Source organism: Aphelocoma coerulescens, chromosome 12 (assembly GCF_041296385.1).
Source record: "Aphelocoma coerulescens isolate FSJ_1873_10779 chromosome 12, UR_Acoe_1.0, whole genome shotgun sequence".
Taxonomy (NCBI): Eukaryota; Metazoa; Chordata; class Aves; order Passeriformes; family Corvidae; genus Aphelocoma; species Aphelocoma coerulescens.
This window is the reverse complement of record NC_091026.1, coordinates 9,674,921-9,693,355: the sequence shown is the minus strand read 5'-3', so window position 1 is coordinate 9,693,355 and position 18,435 is coordinate 9,674,921. Positions and strand designations below refer to the sequence as shown.

The 18,435-nt window shown below is 56.7% G+C and overlaps 3 protein-coding genes across 3 annotated transcripts; 1 reads left to right on the top strand and 2 right to left on the bottom strand.

Moving 5' to 3' along the window:
* Window positions 1-4,488: 4,488 nt before the first annotated feature.
* H1-10 (H1.10 linker histone) lies at window positions 4,489-5,951 on the top strand. Its single transcript, XM_069027671.1, has one exon. The coding sequence runs from the start codon at window positions 4,692-4,694 to the stop codon at window positions 5,346-5,348; it is 657 nt and encodes a 218-aa protein (XP_068883772.1). The 5' UTR covers window positions 4,489-4,691; the 3' UTR covers window positions 5,349-5,951.
* A 3,732-nt stretch (window positions 5,952-9,683) lies between these two features.
* On the bottom strand, window positions 9,684-11,295 carry LOC138117795 (histone H2A type 2-B). Its single transcript, XM_069028356.1, has 2 exons — window positions 11,223-11,295; window positions 9,684-11,151 (listed from the first exon to the last, which is right to left on the bottom strand). The coding sequence occupies exon 2, from the start codon at window positions 11,083-11,085 to the stop codon at window positions 10,705-10,707; it is 381 nt and encodes a 126-aa protein (XP_068884457.1). The 5' UTR covers window positions 11,086-11,151; window positions 11,223-11,295; the 3' UTR covers window positions 9,684-10,704.
* Window positions 11,296-12,813: 1,518 nt separating this feature from the next.
* On the bottom strand, window positions 12,814-18,410 carry HMCES (5-hydroxymethylcytosine binding, ES cell specific). The gene is made up of 6 exons (XM_069028355.1): window positions 18,095-18,410; window positions 16,184-16,327; window positions 15,727-15,846; window positions 14,996-15,156; window positions 14,365-14,557; window positions 12,814-13,959 (listed from the first exon to the last, which is right to left on the bottom strand). Exons 1-6 carry the CDS (start codon window positions 18,275-18,277, stop codon window positions 13,753-13,755), a joined length of 1,008 nt encoding a protein of 335 aa, XP_068884456.1. The 5' UTR covers window positions 18,278-18,410; the 3' UTR covers window positions 12,814-13,752.
* Window positions 18,411-18,435: the final 25 nt, after the last annotated feature.

The following is an 18,435-nucleotide window of genomic DNA, read 5'->3' as shown; positions in this document are numbered from 1 at the left end:
TATATGAATGCAAACGGTGCTTTCTCCAGTTATGTATGTATACATGCTTATGTAAAGAGAATTCTCTGTGTGAACAGTTTATATATATACACAAATATACGTATGTATATAGGTTTATCTATTACCAAAAAAAGCATTTTGTGTGTGAGAACATACGTATGTATATACATACACAGAGAATACACGTCAGAGAGTACTGTATGTGAGAACAGTTCTCTGAACAGCTCTCAGTGTGTGTATATATGCACATCTATAAATATACAAATAGTCTATATAATATATAAGTACAATACTTTATATTTATATATTATATATACCATACCTGCTACCTCATCCCCCCAGTATCTACGTATATATGTATATACATATATGGAGCATGTGCACGTGTGTGTAGCAAGAGAGAGTTGTGTAACTGCATGAATGAACAACTGTCTCTCTGTATATATGCATGCATATAAATATGTATATCTGTGTGCATATATAGGAAGAGAACTGTGAGGGTTAACAGCTCTTTGAGTATATCCCTATATCTGTAGGGAGAGAAGTGCATGTGAGAGGAAAGCAGGCTCCCTGTATGTACAGCATATATGAGTGTGTTTATATGCATACATATGTATTTATGTAGAAAGAGAGGAGTATCATGTGTGAAAACAGCTCACTAACTGTACATATGTATGTGTACAACACAGAGAAAATAGTGTTTCTGTGTAAACAGGATGTGCTTTAATTATGTAGGGATATATGGACATACAGAGTGAGAACTGTGCATGAACAATCTGTATATACATGTATGTATGCATCTATATATTGATATGTAAGGCAAGAGAGAGTACTGTGTGTGAGAATGGCTCTGACTATCTCTACCCATGCGTGTGCATACAGAGAGAGATTGTATCAACATACACACATAGATATGCATGTATTTATGCATCCCAGAGAATATACATGGGGGGAGGAGGGCGAAGAGAGTCATGGAAGCTGTGTTTGTGTGTATGAATTGCTCTCATGGATTTTGTTATTTATATATGTCTAAATATATGGCAAGAGGGAGAATGTGTGTGAACAGACCACTGTTAGTGTGAACTATTCACAGACTGTTGCTGTGTGAGCAGCTGTGTGTGTGTAAGAATGTATGCATTTATTTATATATAACAAGAGAATTGTGTGTGAACAGCTCTGTCCTTAATTATACATGTATGTATAAATACATAGAGAGAGAAATATGTGAGAGAACAGCTCTATCTACACGTAGAAGTGTATATATATATGTGTCACAACAGAATCTGTGTTTCAACAGCTCTCTTTCCAAATAAATGTTTGTATACCCAGGTACTGAGCAAATCATGTGTGTGAACAGCTCTCTCCCCTCTCTGTACACACATGTATATATGTGTGTATAGCAAGAGAACTGTGTGTGTGGACAGCTCTCCCCTAACTTTATATATTCTGGGAAAATTACGTGTGAACAGAAAATTACGTGTGAACAACTGAGTATATAAGAGTACGAATGTATATATGCATATATATGTATCTATACAGGAACAGAAAGGACTGTCATGTGTGAAAACAGCTCAGTATATAGGTGTATATATATGCATATCTATGAACAGAGAACAATGTGTGTAAGCAATGCTCTCTCTAATTGTATTTGTATAAATTCACATATATATGTGTGAACACTCTCTGTACACGTGTCTTTACAAAGCCAGTCCTGTGTGTGTGACAAAAACTCTTACTTGCTCTCTACAATGTATCTCACACAGAGAAAGAATTATACAGAGATTATACAATTATATAGGGCAGGGAGAGAGAGACTGATAGAAAATGTGTGAGAGACAATAGCTCTTGCTCTTTTCCTCAAGTATATGCACATGTACCTATAGACAGCAAGAGAGAATAATGTGTGTGAACAGCTCTCACTCACTGTGTCTCTGTCTCTGGGCATATAGGGATGCACATAGTGAGAGAGTGTGCATGTATTTGTGTGTGAATACACAGGTCAGGAGAAAAGAGCATGAGATCCCCATATCAATATATATTGCATACATTATGCATATATGTCTGTGTGTGCATAGGCTGTTTGAACAGCACGCTCACTCGCTCATCCCCCGTTTCTATATATGCCAATATGTGTGTATATATAGCAAGAGAGAACTGCCTCTGAACCTGTCACACGCTCACTGTAGATATGTATGTATGTATGTATGTATGTATGTATGTATGTATGTATATGAGACGTGTGTGTGAACAAGACTCCTGTCTGTGTCCATGTAAGTGTGGATGTTCATGTGGGGACAGAATGTTTGTGTGTTGGGGCTATTTTTTCCCATTCTCTGTGTTTCTCTCACACGCACACACAAGCAGCCTCCCCCATACACTCTGTTCACCAACCTCCATACATTTCCACGTGTGTGTTCCGTTCCCTGCCCTGTCCTTGGATGGGAGGGAGAGGAGCCCTCACTGACAGCCCCGGCTCTCTGTGGCTGCGGATTGGTGCTGGATCCCTCTGCTGCTTCCAACCACACAGCCAGGGTGAGATCAGTGCACTCACTGCCCAGCCCTGCTCGCACATCCACCCACCCACACATATTGTTCTTAAATTTTCATATTTGTAAATATTTGTAAAATATATAGCTAGGTCTTTATGTGTATGCATGCACTTACATTTATTGTAAATTTACATGTAGTTATTACATGTTAAATGTTAATATTACATATTAAATAACAACTATTAGATATCACACATCTGTAACAGACACGTAACATACATACCAACCCCAATCTATAGACGGCTTAGCTGTAAGCTTCCATCGGGCTACAGCGTTACATTTACACGGGAACAGGTGTGTGTTTGCATGTTACACACACGTACACACCATACCCCCCCCGCCCGGTGACAGCCGTGCAGGCGGTGGGTGCCGTGTCCCAGGGGTGGGTATTCGATGCTCCCGAAGCTCCGAGAGGCTCCCGATGGGGGATCCCGGGGCCGCTCCCCTGCTGCTGGGGCTGCGCCCCCTCTTCGTGCCCGAGCGCCTCGCAGCCCCCAGAGGCTGGGCACAACTCATCACAGGGGTGCCTGAGCACGGCTGGGGGGGCAGAACCCCGCTGTTCTGGGGGGGCTCTCTCCTCGGGGTGGGGGAGCAGAGGGCAGGACAGGCCCCCGCGCTGCGAGGTGGGGACACAACACGCGGCTGGGCAGGATCCTGCTGCCAGCGACCCCGAACACGGCGGGCAGTCGGGGCTCGTCCCCTCCGGCGGCGGGGGCTGGGGCGAGGGAAATGGCGGAGAGAGTCGGGGGGATGGAGAGAGGGGGAGGAGGAGGAAGGGGAGGCGGCGGGGCTGTGCGGGCTCGGCGTGCGTGGGCAGGGGGCGGGGTGCGACAGTGTGTGTGGGTGTGACCGTGTGTGTGTTCATGTATGTGCGTGTGTATGTAGGCGTGTGTGCACTGGTGTGTGCATGTGCATGGGGGTGTGCACACCCGGGCACACCCCCTGCCTGTGCCCCGCGTCCCAGCACACGCGTGTGCCGGCTGCGGGGGCGCCCCGCGCACTCACAACCCCCGGCCCACCCGCGGCGGGGGCACGCGGATCCCACTCCCAGGGGGAGAGGGGCCCCTCCTGGCCCGGCCCCAGGGCTCGGCCAGGGAGGCGTCGTACACTCACTTCCCCCCTCTCCGAAGCCGCGTTCCCCCGGTGGGATTTAGGGGGATGGGGTGAAGTGGGGGCGTTCAGAGCACCGCTGCTGCCCCCCCCAGCCCACACAGAGCTGCGCCTGCAGCGGAGCTCGAGCCCCCCGCCCCCCTACCACGGCACGGAGAGGCTGCGGGGGTAACCACGATTCACACATTCCCCCCACACCCACGGCACTGAGCCAGGTCGGGAGGCTTCCCGGCCCCTCTCCAGCCCTACCCCGGCCCCGCCGCGCTTTCCGCAACCTCCGCTGCGGGGCGATGGCCGCCGGGGGGGGGGGGGGGGTGGGTCACACCGGACACACAGGGCTCCCCCAGGGGCCTCCTCCCGTTGGCCACGGAGGTGAGAGTCGGTGGGGGGACGGCCCCAGTCGCCGGGGCGGGGACCCCCGGCCTCGGCGCGGCGTCTCCGCGCTGCTGCCGGCGGCCGCGGGAGGGCGTCGCCTGTGTTAGTTCCCTCCGGAGAACCCAGGGCCAGCGCCGCCACCACCGCCCCCCGCCCCCCGCCGCCTCCCCCTGCCCGCGGAGGCCCCTCTTGGGCGGCGGGCGACGGCGACGGCGACGGGCGGGGGGGCCGCGGTGAGGCCCCAGTCGTCGCTGCGCCGGGCGCCCCCCTCCTCGCTGCCGCCGCTGCGCCGGCCGCGCCCCCAAAATCTGGGCGGGGGTCATCGGGCGGCGCGCGGCGGGGGGCGCGGGGGCGGCGGCGGGCCCGGGCCGGGGGGCGCGGGGCGCGGAGCGGGCGCGGCGGCGCGGGGGGGCCCGGCGGCGGCGCGGGAGCCTCGCGAAGGAGCCCCAAGAAGCACAAGTTGGGGCTGGCGGAGGACCAGGCTGTTGTTGTTCTCAACGTGGTCCGCCCCGCGCCCATATAAAGGGCGGCGGCGGCGCCCGCCCCGGCAGAACGCGGAGTGAGGGGAGCAGACGCAGCGCGCTCGCCGGGCCCCGCCACGCCGCCGCTGCCCCCGCCCGCCCGCGCTTCGGCCTGCGGCCCGCGACTGCCCGCACCATGTCGGTTGAGCTAGAAGAAGCCGATCTGCCCCTGACCGAGGCAGAGGAGGCGCCGCTCTCCCCGGAGAAGAAAGCAGCTGCTAAGAAGGCGAAAGGAGGCGGCGGCGCCTCGCTGTCGCCATCGAAGAAAAGGAAGAACAACAAGAAGAAGAACCAGCCGGGCAAATACAGTCAGTTAGTGGTGGAGACGATCCGCAAGCTGGGCGAGCGCAATGGCTCGTCGCTGGCCAAGATATATAACGAGGCTAAGAAGGTGGCCTGGTTCGACCAGCAGAACGGCAGGACTTACCTGAAGTACTCCATCAAGGCACTGGTACAGAACGACACGCTGCTCCAGGTCAAGGGCACCGGCGCCAACGGCTCCTTCAAGCTCAACAGGAAGAAGCTGGAAGGCGGCGGCGAGGGGGGCACGGGCAGCAGCGCCCACAAGTCCCACAAGAAGGCGACGGCCTCCTCGACCCGGCGGGCGGAGAAGCCGGCGGCCAAGAGCAAGAAACCCGAGAAGAAATCGCACAAGAAGGGAGCGAGCGGCGCGCCGGCAAAGAAGGACAAGGGCAAAGCCAAGAAGGCCACCAAGAAGGGAGCCGCGTCCCCCGGGGGCAAGAAAGTGAAGAAGTCGGCAAAGCCCAAGGCGCTCAAGAGCCGGAAGGCATGAGATCGGGGCGCAGGGAGCCTCCCGCCGCCCCCCGCACTGTGAGCCCCGCGGCACAGACTGCTCTGAGGACGGACCCCAGGGGACCCGCTTTGTCTTTGTGTTGCTGACTCGCCTCCGCAGCCGCCGCCGTGCGCGGTGAGCGGGGCTGCGGCTGCCCCAGCCCCCCTTCCCCTGCTCTGCCGCCTTATTTTTTTTTCCACCCCCTTTCCCCCCCCCCATCCCACTCCGCGGCTTTTCCCCGATCGCGCCCTTTTGTTTTCGGCCGTGCCCCTCCCCGCCTGTAGACGGTTCCCGGCCCCCACCCCCTCCCGCGTCCCCCCGGTTCTTCGCAGGGATTTTTCCCGCCCGGTTTCCATAGCAGCCATTTTGCGGCGGGCCCCCTCCCCCCCCGCGCCACGTGGGCCGGCCCCGCTCCCGCCGCCCGCGCGCGCCCCGCCCCTCCCGCCGCGCGCCCCGTGCCTGCCCGCGGCCGCACCGAAGGGCCACGGCGCCCCCTGGCGGCCCGCGGCCCCGCCGCCATGGCAACGGCCCGGCGCGCGGGAATGGCCGCCCCCTGGCGGCCGCCGGCCGCACCTGCAATGGCCTTTAATGTTTTTTTATGGGTCTGGGGGTGGGTGGGTTGGGGAGGGTTTGGGTTAGTGGGGTCTTTTTTTGGGTTCTTTTTTTTTTTTTTTTTTTTTTTCCTTTTCATTTATCGTCGTTTCAAATAAATTGGTATAAAACGCCGCTCCCGTGTGCTCCCTGCAACTGTCGGGGAGCGGGCGGGGATGGGGCTGGTCGCAGCAGGGCAGTGGGGCTTGCGCGCTGGCCGGGATCGTCCGGGTGATGATGCCCAGAGCCCACATCCTCCTCCGAGTGGAGAACAGGAGCAGAGGAAGGAGGGTCCCTCGCCATGGAGGCAAGGGAGGAGCGCGATCCTTGCGCAGCTGCGCTCGGCTGAGCTCCTTGAGCAGTGGTGGGGGACCCCCGGCGGGCACCGCAGCACAGACCCCTGCCCCAGCCGGCATCGACTGCACCACAGGGGCAGCTCCCAGGGCGCACCCCCGCCGCCCCTCCGGCCCGGAGCGTCCCTCATCGCCCGAGCCGAGTTCCTGCAGGCAGGAGCGGCAGCGGGGGGAGTGGCGGAGCCCCCCCGGCGCTGTCTATTTATAGCGCACCCGGCGAGGTTGCGTAAATCCCGACGGGGATCTGGGCCATCTTGTTCTGCCTGCTGCGGGAGGGAGCACGGGGCGAGGGATGAGCTCCGACTCATCTCCCTCCGTGCCCCGGGGACCCGGGGCTGCAGGAGAGAGAGGGGACAAGATCCGGCAGCCCGGCTCCCTGCAGCAGGGACGGGAAGCGGGGCACGGAGGGCAGCAGGAGGTGGAGGTGTGCGGTACCTGCCAGGCCGGCTCTGGGTAAGGCCGTGGCAGCGCTGCCCTCACCCCAACTCTCAGCCCCACACCAGGGCCCTGCCCCACTGCCTCCACAAGCCAGAGAGAGTTTCAGGCAGGAGCATCGCCTGAGAGCTGCTCCAGCCCTGGCGAGCTGCTGTGCTGGAGCACCAGCATGCTCCCCCGTGCCTCGGGAACACAGCATGGATCAGGCCCATACCCAACCTGCCCAGGAGGAGGTGACAGGGACAGCAGCCAGTGATGCCTAGGGACGGCCACACCAGGCCATGGCAGGGCCTTTCAGCACTCCTGGGAAAGGATCAGCCCCTTCAGGCTCAGGCCCAGGCCTGGGGCAGCTGCTTGATCCCTTTGTCCCTTGGAGAACAAGCAGGGAGAAGGGAAGCAAGTTTTACTCCCTGAAGAAAGGTCCTTCTGCTATACCTGTAACCTCTCCAGGTAGATCAGCAGGCATAGTCTCTGTGGGCAGGTAAGAGCAGAGGGAAGGCAGTGACCCTCCAGCTGCCCAGCACAGGGAAGGCAGCAGGGTGACACACTGTGCCAATCCAGCTGGAGCTGTCTTACCTCACAGGCTTAGCCTGCCAGGGGCCGTGATGCTGGAGCACCCCTGAGTGAGTTCCCATGGGTGCTGCCAACCGTGAGGGCAGCTCTGGAGAGAAACCCAAGCCCTGGGGACTTCCAAGAGCCAGTGACTCATCTCATCAAACTGCCAGAGCTGAGGGACACAGCTGGCAGAGACTCTGCTGCACGTGGTGAGATGCACAGCAGCCTCCTGCAGCAGGCAGCTTTCAGCTCTCGGTCTGTGCTCATCTCACCCTCAGGTACCCAAGAGGAGGCAGGAGAAGAATCTTGCAGCCTCCCAGCCCTCTCCCCTTAAGGGAAGCACAGACCAAGACACACCTTTCCAGGCACACCTGACCTCTGGGGAAGGCTCTACTCAGCCAAGTCCTTCACATTTTATGAGCTCAGCTGCTCTGGTGCTATGAAGCATTCCAAAGAGCCAGGACCAGTGACACCCCTCCAAGAAAGCAACAAGACCCATCCCTGGAGCTGCAGGCTTGACAGTGACCACATTTATTCCAGCTTTATAATAAAGACCAAGGCTTCCAAATCTCCTGGTCACAACAATGTTCAGCTGTGAAGTTCATGAGGTGATAAAGGCCAAGCACTTCAGCAATGCTTGCTGTGACAGACAGGATTTCCCTTCGGTCTGGCTTGCAACATCCCAGCTTTCCCAGCTGGTCCGTCACATGCTGGCAGAGGAAGTTCAGAACCCAGCTGGAGCTCAGTGTCGAGGGCACTACGTGTGCCACCAGCACCCAGTCATAGCACCCTCAGCACTCCACCAGCCTCAGCAGGGCCACACAACTTCCAGGGTGACTGCAGAGCCCCTGGGCCGTGGCCCCCCGCACCAGTGCTTGTTGCTGCCCTGTGCTGGCAGCACAGTTGGCAGGGCAGCAGGTGACACTGCCCTACAGGGACCAGCCCAGCACCTCCAGCCCGGACCCACACCTCCTACAGCCCTGCACAGACCAACCACACCCAACCCTAACACCACTGGGAGTCATCCAATCTTCCCACAACCCTTCCTCCCTAAAACCCAAGCAGGGTGCAATGCTGGTTTGTAGAGTAGCCTCCAGGACAGCCATCTGGAAATGTCCAACAAAGGAGAAGGTGTGAGAGTAACAAAGAGCCTTGCATCTCCAAGTTCCTTCCTTCTCTTCAAGATCACCTTTTCTCATCTCTGCCCACTTGCCTGCAAGGGCACCCAAAGGGTGCTGGAGCAGCCCACGGGGCACCTCCAGCACTGGGGGAGGGTCCTGGGTCCAGCCTCACTCCTCCTCCACTGCACCCCGCCAGGAGCAGCTGAAGCTTCCTGGCACTCATGACAGAGCAAGCAGGCAATGTGGCATTCCCATAGCAGGGAAAAGAGCCAGACAACAGTATTATCTGCTCCCAGGGTAGGAAAAGACTCTCTGTCTGAGCAAGGGGTAAACCCACAGTCTAGCAGTGGTCCTGTCTGGTGTTTTACTAGTCCTTCCCCTTGGAGAACACAGAGCCCAGACACCAGAGAGCCTGCCAGATTCTGTGGGTTTGATGAGGTGACAACACACAGCACATTTAAGAGCATTCAACAGGGAACCAGTTTAATCAGATATCAGGTTTGCACCATTCTTTTCAGTATCACAAGTTCTGCATTTTTCTAAGAAATACAAGCACTCTCAGGTTTACAGAATGCTGGTCCTGGAGAAAACAAGAGGGAGAGAACAAGACACTAGGATACAGACACATTGACCACCACACTGGGCAGCAGAAAGGAAACTGCTCATCCCCCCCTCGCTGATGGTAACAGTCCCTTTGCAGGAGGCAGAGAGATCCCAGGGGATCTGTGCTGCTGCAGTGGGGCTGTGCCCTGCTGCCCCCACCCACCGAGGTCAGGATACCCCAGCAGAACCATGGGACACCTCCACGCCCCCATCAGCACGACACCAATGAACACACCGCTCCCACGTGCCAGAGTGAAAAACCCCTGCATAAAGCCAGCTGACAAGCATCCAGATTCATCTACTCTAGATAACATTAAACTCAGAGCCAGGGTTACTTCATCCACAAGATTAACAGCTGATTCAATAGGTTGAACACATGCTACTTACAGCACATAAATAGAAGATGCTCTTTTTTACTTAAAAAACATGTGATGAAGGTCTAGGTCCGATTGCCTCGACACTGCCGCATGCACACGACTATTGGCCTCACAGAAGCGGCTGCGTTGGGCAGCAGGAAAGCTGTCTCTGCATCAGCTATTCCAGGGGTCACGGGACAGCTATCCTGCCCCCATGCTCGACACTAGCCACACAGCCAGGAAATAAACACGGCACTAGCCAGGAGTGCGCTTCAATACAAACTCTAGTGGTTTTCAAAAGAAATATTAATCCATAAAGGGTTACAGTTAACAGATATCATCATCACTTTATTTCTCAGAGCCAGAAATAGTGCTGAACAAACAAACAACAACAAAAAGGAGACACAGTATGTCATTTCCAGAAGTGAAACCAGGGTACAGGGTAGCTCTCAGCGAGACGAAGGGCTTCTGCAGCTGGGAGAGGAGGGGAGCCATGGCAGAAGATGGCAGCTCCCGCTCCCGGCGGGCGCCTGACCTTGCGACGCTCTCCGAGGGGATTTGTCACCGCAGCCTCCACCCCACCCCGCTACCAGGGCCCACGGCATGTGGGAACACCGAGTACCCCAGCACCCACCGAGCCAGGGAGCTGCGAGGAGGTGACTTTACAGGGAAGTACCCAAAAATAGAGACCTTAAAATAAATAGGACCAAAGCTTCTTTACAGTAGGCAATGCACTAGTTTTACCATGAACAAAACTAAGACTAACAGCCACTTCTTGCCAATGGAGAAACTTTTCCTCCTCTTCACATATTCCAGCCCCCTGCCCTCGCAGCTGCAGTGCGGCCGGGATGGCATTGCTGAGGATGGAGGCGGGGGCACGGCAGCAGCGAGTACACGCCAGGGCGAGCAGGGCCAGCTGGGGGGGCCCTGCACAGTCCCAGGGCTGGCGGAGGGGAGAGGCAGCTGGGGGTGCCTGTGTCCATTCCTATGCCAACTACAACAATCCTCAGCAGCTACCAGCAGCTCTGCACTGTGACCTAACCACACGGCTCCAGATGTCACCACTGCAAACAGCTGTGATCCAGCTGCCTCCTCCAAAACCAATTCTTCCAGAGGGAAGAGAGGCAGAGTAGGGGCACAAGCAGGGCCTGACCTCACCCATGCTCGCCCAGCACCCTGCCGCAGCCCAGGCCAGGGGGGCTAGTGAAGGGCTGGTGGGGTGCTGCCAGGGCTCACCAGCCAGCCCGGGCTGAGGGGCAGGACGGGGAACCCCAGCCACGTTGGGAGGAAAGGTGAGGCAGTGGTGAGAAGGGAGCTGGGGGCAGGGGACGGGGGGCAGCGCTCACTTCTTGGAGCTCTGCGTCTTCTTGGGCAGCAGCACGGCCTGGATGTTGGGCAGGACGCCGCCCTGGGCGATGGTCACGCCGCCCAGCAGCTTGTTGAGCTCCTCGTCGTTGCGGATGGCGAGCTGCAGGTGCCGCGGGATGATGCGCGTCTTCTTGTTGTCGCGAGCCGCGTTGCCCGCCAGCTCCAGGATCTCAGCCGACAGGTACTCCAGCACGGCCGCCAGGTACACCGGCGCCCCGGCGCCCACCCGCTCCGCGTAGTTACCCTTCCGCAGCAGCCGATGCACCCGCCCCACGGGAAACTGCAGCCCGGCCCGCGACGAGCGCGACTTGGCCTTGGCCCGCGCCTTTCCGCCGGACTTCCCCCGGCCCGACATGGCCGGCAGGCAGCGGCCCCTCGCCCCCGCCTCTCAAGTAGCGCCGCGCACAGAGGGTCCCGGCGCCTGCGGGGAGACAAACGCCGTTACACCGCGCGGGGGCCGCGCCGTCCCCGCCCGCGCCGCGCCGCCCTTACCCGCAGGAGCCGCCGCCGCCGCTCCGCCCTGCGCGCCGCCCGCCGCCGCACTGCCCGCGCTGCCGCCGCCGCGCCGCGGATATCGCTGCCCGCCCGCCGCACGCCTCGTCCCATTGGCTGCCGTCGCTGCCGCCGCGGCGCTGATTGGTCACCGTGCCGATCCCTGATTTGCATAGGGCTCGCAGCGCCCCGGCTGTGCCGCGGGCCGGCGCCCAGGGCGGGCAGTGACGCGGCCCTGCCCGCGCTCCGGCCGGTCCCGGCTCCCGCCGGCGCTCCCCGCAGCCCGGGAGCTGCTTCGTGCCTGCGTCGGGCCGAGGATGGAGGGAGAGGGCGGGTTGGCCGAAGCCCCCGTGGGTGTCCTGGCAGCACTGTGCCCGTTTGTGCCTTGCCCGAATGGCCCCGTCCTCGGCCAGTGGGATGTCCCTCCTGGGAGGATACCAAAGTCTGCGGGCCAGGGCGACGCTATGGAGGAAAGATCCCCCGATAGGGAGGGCAACCCGCAGCGAGTACTACCGTCCCTTGTCTCCTCGCGTATCAAAGGGGAAAGTTTTTCCCAAATCAGTTTCTGTGGACAGGCCAGGTTGATTGGGGTCATCTCCACACCAGGTTAGAGCAAGGGCCTCAAACAACCTTGGGCAAGCAGCCAGACACTAGTTTAAAGGTGATGTAGCTCAGCAATAACACCTCCTCATTAAACACTCAGTCTAGGGGTTTTGGGGTTTTTTTGGCGATGCTGCTGCTGGTGCTCACAGTCTGGAGGGAGATAACCTGTACCCTGTGCCTTTGCATTGCCCGTGCATCACCAGGGGAAGGATTATATTCTCCAGAGCAGGGAAAGTTGAGCATTCCCCCACTCGTGCTCAGCATCTTCACGCCCTCCACAGCAACTGGAGACCTGAAATGAATTTGAGATGAGCTGGTGACCTTTAGAAAAGCCTGGTCGGCAGACAGCACTGACTAGGCTGGGGCAGCTGAGCAGCACATCCTGGAACAGCAATGGGCAGGCAGAGAGAGAAACCTCCTCCTGTGGCTCCTGCAAGGACAGGCATCAAGGTGACAGTGCCAGCAGCCGAAAATCTATTCTGCCAGGAGCTGCTACCACAGTGATTCTCTTGCCTCAAGTCATGGTGACAGCAATGAGGAGCCAGCTAGCAACAGGCTTTCTGGATAGAAATCCTAATCCCACCCGTTTCCCATAAGCCAGGAAACCTGGGCTCAAGCTGCCTCTGTAGCACGCAAGGGATTCAGAGGCAGATTTCACTCAAAGAGCACTTGGGTTTCCCCAGGTGTCCATCCTGTGGCTCCTGCCCTGGCTCTGCTGTCCCTCCCCAGGGACAAGCCTCAGCTACAGCCACCCCTGCAGCTCCCCAGGGACAGACAATTCTAGAAGAGCCCCAGATCAATCTCCAGGGAGTATTTACCACTGGCAAATGGAAATGCTCCAGCAACATGGCCTTGCCAGTACCCTCAGACCTCAGCAGTGGGTAGGTGGTCTCCTCCTCAGCAGATGACAGGAGGTAGAAGCTCTGTCTGCAAAGCAGAACTGGGGCTGCAGTGGGGGGACACAGACATGCACACGGACAAGATCACGGCGCAGCCAGCCAGTGAAGCCCATTTATTGCTTCCAACACAAAGAAAGTACTGATTTCTAGCAAAGATTTCACCGTGTAAGGCTTTTGGTCTGTAACATCTGGCTCTGTTTACAAAATCCCTGACCTCAAAAACAACAGCCCTATGTTGCTCTGGAATGGCACTTTGGTTATCTGGGCTTTAATGACTGACCTTTTCGAATAAGGCAGAGTGCATCCCTCCCCAGATCAAGGAAATCCTCTCTAAGTCTTCAGATCCCATTAACAAAATGATTGTACAAACAACGTGATAGACATACTGTTCCACCCTGCTGGCTGCAGGGAAACCCAAGCAAAGTCCAGCTCCTCCCAGGAGCCATCTGAACATCTCCCTGTTTAAGAGCTATGAATGCAAGTAGCAATGCTGGTGCAGAGCACAGTGGATCTGGCAGATCTTCCCAGCCTGGGGTTTCCTCCTAATATTTACTGCTTGTTCCTCTGTACTGCAGCCATCTTTTGAGGGCAAGAGTATTGGAAAGGAATTTGTACAGAATCAGTGTGGAATTAAGGGGAAAAGAGGTATCAGTTTAACACCAAAAAAAACGGAAGAGAAAACCTAACAGAAGGAGACATGAACATTGTCAGGAGGCAGAAGCTGTTCCTCCCTGGCAGGCTGAGATTCTTCTTAGGGCTTTATCTTCATTTGGCATGACTGGCAGGGAGGGAGGCCAATAGGTTATATTCACTCCTGTCTGCACAACACAAAGCCAAAATCTTTACAGACAAACATCAACCTTTAACAAAACACAAACAAGAGAGACAACAACCTAGAGCAGCAGATCAACACCTGAGAGGCTTGGATGATCTTAACAAGAGTCTGCAAAGCCTTCCTAAAATAACATTTCTCACTCTGCTGAGGAAAATCAGGGGTAAAAGGGATGGCCAGCCATCCCAGCTGGTGCCTAAGCCTTGCGCTTCTTCGCAGCTGGCTGTCCCTGCTTCCCCAGCCACTGCTGCAGGACATCTGCGCTGGTTTTCTTGGGCGAAGGGCTGTGGATGAACTGACTTGTCCACTTGGGCAAATCGTTTTCTTTCTTCTGGGGAGAGCCCTCTTGGGAGCTTTTTAACCAGCCCAGCATCACTTTGTTGCTTGGGGTGGCTTTAACCTCCTGGAGAGACAAAAGACAGTGTGAGAGAAGTCAGAAGCACAGTGAGAGCAGGGCAGCCAGCCGGCTCTGAGAGCTGGTCCAGAGCGGGATGTGGAGGCTGGAGCAATGTGCAATCAGGCACATCTGTGGGAGGTTCCCCAGACTGCTGGGAACAGGCTTGTTCCAAGACCCATTTCACATGGAATTTGCCTCATTTGGCAACAAAATCCTGGCATGGGCTGACAGTTTATTTCTGGAAGCAGAGGGAAGGGAATCCGTCCAGGGCTCAGCACTCCAGCATCAAGCATGGGCATGCCCTGCAGACATTGCCTACTGCCACCCCTCCCAAAACCTGGCAGCTCTGACCCGCCTCAGGGACATCATCGTGGCTGAGCTCCCCCTCGCCAAGCCCCTACCAGCACCCACCTTCTTGGCTCCCAGCTCGATGGGTGCAACACACTCGGGTGCGTTGTTGCGGATGTTGTTGACAAAGGTGGACACTGGGTGGAAGACAATGTTCTCTGTGGGCTGGATGAGTTTAACAGCTTCTTGGGTTGGCACTTCAGCAAAGTCCAGCCATTTCCTGATGGCTTCATCCCCATCCAGGATGGCTGGCATCCTAAGGGTTAAGACAGACAGGAGCCAAAGCTCAGCACCAATATGGCAGAGTGTGGTGGCAAAAGCCAGACTTGTAAGCTAGCAAGGAGCTGGCAGCTTGGGGAAAACAGGGAAAACTGAAGCAGCAGGATGCTCTTCCACAAGGCAGAGTATGCATTCATTTCACCCAGGTAGCTAATTTGCTGGAAGAGGCAGACGGGTCAGGCAGGGAGACCAATTCCAGAAAGTGATCCAATTCCAACTGCCACCCGTGGGGCACAAAGATGGTGATTTATGGAAAGGGCACGAGCTGGTGACCAGAAATGAGTCAGTAATGTTGTAGCACTTTTCTCTGAGAGCAGGAGGAGGAGGCTGCAAGCTGCCAGACTGGTGTGTAAAGGTGCAGTTCTCCTCCCTCATCCCCCTCCACCCTGCAACCTCCTTGCCTGCTCTCACTTGCCTGTGATGGATGAAGCTCACATCCTTGGAGGCATCCACGGTGATGATGGTGTAAGTGTACAGCATTTCTCCTCCCGATGGTGGCTCCCAGCAGTCAAAAATCCCAGCCATAGTGAGCAATCTCCATCCTTTCCATTCCTCATCTCCCTCTGTCTCCTTGTCCTGCAGGAGAGGCCCCATTGTCCTGGTCAGTGATGGCCCATGGACAGCCAAAGCAGCACAGATTTGCCAGTGCTGAGGCAGGTCAGTGACTCAGATCTGAGTCACAAACAGAACTACTCTTGAGGCTTTCCAGGAGTCTTTCTACTGATTTGAGGTAACTCCAGGAGAGGTACCAGACCCTCACCTTCCCACAGGCAAACCAGTGCTCTCCTTCCCTTCTGAACATCCCAGCCACTGGTTCAGCCAAAGGAAAGAGGTAGTGAAACTCCCAGCCCAGTCCCCTGTGAGCCACATTGCCCACCCATGCAAATATCCGGCACGTGGGGAGCAGTGACCGTGACAGCGGGGACGCTGTGTCACCTTCTACAGCCTGGAGACCGCTGCGGTGGGGACCGCCAGCCGCAGAGGGATGACAGAGTGCTGAGCCCAGTGCAGAACACAGCCCTACTGGGAAACAGACTCCCAGAGATGGGCACAGCGGGAGGGAAGTGGGCTGCTCCCCAGGCAACTGGATGGAGCAGAGGCCCAGAGCTGGGTGCAAGTGTTCAGACACAGTGAGGGACTCCCTACCATGGCATCCTTGGTCTGGGGGAAGTAAATGAAATAGGGTTGCTTCCCCCCACTCTGCTGCTGCCACTCGTAGAAGCCATCTGCCAGGACCACGCAGCGCTTGCCCTTGAGGAGAGCACCCTGAGGAGAGACAGCACAAGTGAGCAGCGAACAGCAGCCTCAGACAGCCTGCAATGGAGGACAGGGCTCCTACGACCACCCAGCCCTCTCACTCCCTCCCAGGGCTTCCCTAAATTATCCCTGGGATGCACAAATGCCACCACTAGTGCTATGATGAGCTTTGCCAGTAACTGCCTTTTCAGTTCTTCTGTTTTAGTGAAACCCCCAGCTTTGCAGTACAGGGACTTGCTCCCCTGTGCAATAGCGAGTGGTGACCAGCACTTGGCAGATGTTTCAGCCCTGGTTTTGCCAACTACAAGATTTCTTCAAGCAGGACACAAAGGTGGCAGCAGCTCACCTTGTAGGAGGACTTGCTCAGCATGGTATCACTGCGGCAGTTGGAAGTGTTGAACTGCAGTTTGGAGGGGTTGTCCTGTTTAAACCAGGACGGCACCAGGCCCCAGCGCATGTCCATGAGAACCCGCTCAGAGGAGTCGGCATCCTTTCGAATGAGATAGAGAAATGCCTCAGGTCAGAGCCATGTCACAGAGACCACAAGCATCCCCACAGCTTGAGAGAGGTGCTTTGGGAATTCCTGTGGACGTGGCCTTTCCTCCTAAAAGAGCAAATCTGGCCAGCATCTCTGCCAAGAGACAAGCTGGGGTTCACTGCCCCTCCCTCACAAGCCATGCAGAAATAGCCACTAATTATAACTCTTTCAATATTCTTAACAGCCTTCCTGTAAGAATTAATCTTCAGTAGAAAGCACATGAATATTTTGCAGGAATAAAGAACTGTCTCCGTGAGGCTCACCCAACAACTTTCTGGAAGAAATAACACAGGCTGTTTTCAGTGGAAATGGCTGGAGACATGAACTCCTGAGCTCTTGAGTAAACAGCCATGTCAGGCTGGTGTCAAAGTCCTCAAAACCTCCCCTGGTGACACCAAACATCCCAAAGGGGTAAAAGCCTCACTTTCATTTTAATAATGTGATTTCTGCTGACCTGGTGCACTTTCACTGCTTGTGCTTTGCATATTACCTGCCTTTGGACAAAGGAAGCAGTTTGTGGCTTTCAATTCTCCCCCAGCTTGCTCTCACTTTCTGCCCACAGCCCTGGCAGCGCCTCCTGGGCTGTTTGCTCCCAAAGGACTGCAGTAGATAGACACACACATACACCTACTATGGTGTGTGTATGCAGGGATGTGTATATGCCCAGTTCTGTGCAGTCTTTTAGAGCCTCCCTCAGGGCAGGAGTGGCAAAAAGGGACACCCAACACCACACCAGCACCCCAACAACTTGAACAGTGATGGACAATTAAACAAGTGTCTGCCTGTGACCTGTATCACATTCCCTGCCCCATATTCCTCTGCTCCATCAGCTCCATTACCTACTCTCGGGGGGATATGGGACTCCCAAAGCAGGAAAGGAGCGCACAAGGGATGCCTGATGGCATTGGCCACAGCCCTCCTGAGTGGTCCCACCTGATCACCTGTGCCAGTAACGGCTGCAAAGTGCAGGTGCCCCACCAGCTGGGGAGGGAGAGCAGAGCGGGTCCAGATCGGGGTGTTCCGATTGAACACACCCCATTTCACCCCGCTGAACGCCAAAGAGCAGCAGTTGGCCGGGCAGCCTTTCTGTGTGAAACCAAACGAGCAGCACCAACAGCCGTAGAGGTTGCCCAGGTTGTCCGGGGGAGGTCGGGTGAGGCTTAAATTAGCCGGGACAACGGTCAGCACAGGTGTACAGCTACTGTACCGCTCCGGAGATTTTTTTTTTTTTTCTCTCTCTACTCTCCCCTACTACCAACGTGACCTGGACACACGCCGCAGTTATGAAATTAAAAAAAAAAAAAAAAAAAGCGCCTCAGGAAAGCCGATTAAAACCAGCAGAGCAATTACAGGCGTTTGGGAAAAAACTCTACCAAGGTTAAGCACTTATATAGGCATTTTTGCAGAAAACATAAACACTGTATTGGAAGCACAGTACCGGTTCTCCTCCTCCTTCTGAACATGTAAATATTAAGAAGAAGCGACATTTTTGCAATTAGAAAATTCAATACCTGCCACGTACAGCAAAGCGAAAGCAAACAAACCGCGGCCGCTCAGAGCGAGTCCCCCACCCCTCGGGAGGCACGGCCTCCTTCCCTCCGCTCCGACATGAGCCGCAGGATGCCCAGCACCTGCCCCCCGCCGCAAATGGCCCCCGCCGGAGCCGGGATGCGGCCCTGCCGGCCGTGTGGCCGGTCCGCGAAGCGAGGGAGGAGGTACCTGGTGGAGGTGGCGGCGGGACAGCAGCACGGGGCCGCTGGACTGCGGGCCCTTGTTGTAGGAGGGCTGGTACCGCTCCCCCCGCACCCACTCGGGCTGTCGGTGCCGGCCCCGGCGGTCGCGGTAGGCGCAGGCCCGGCGGAGGTTGTCGGCGCCCAGGGAGCAGGCGGTGCGCCCGCACATCCCGCCGGCTCTGCGGGGCTGCGGGCGCCGCGCTCCGCTGCCGCCCGCCCGCGGGGAGGGGCTGCGGCCGGGGGCAGGGCCGGCCCGCGCCGCGGAAACGCCGGTCCCGCCCCCGACACAGCCAGGAAGAGCCACAACACTGCTTTATTGGAACGAAG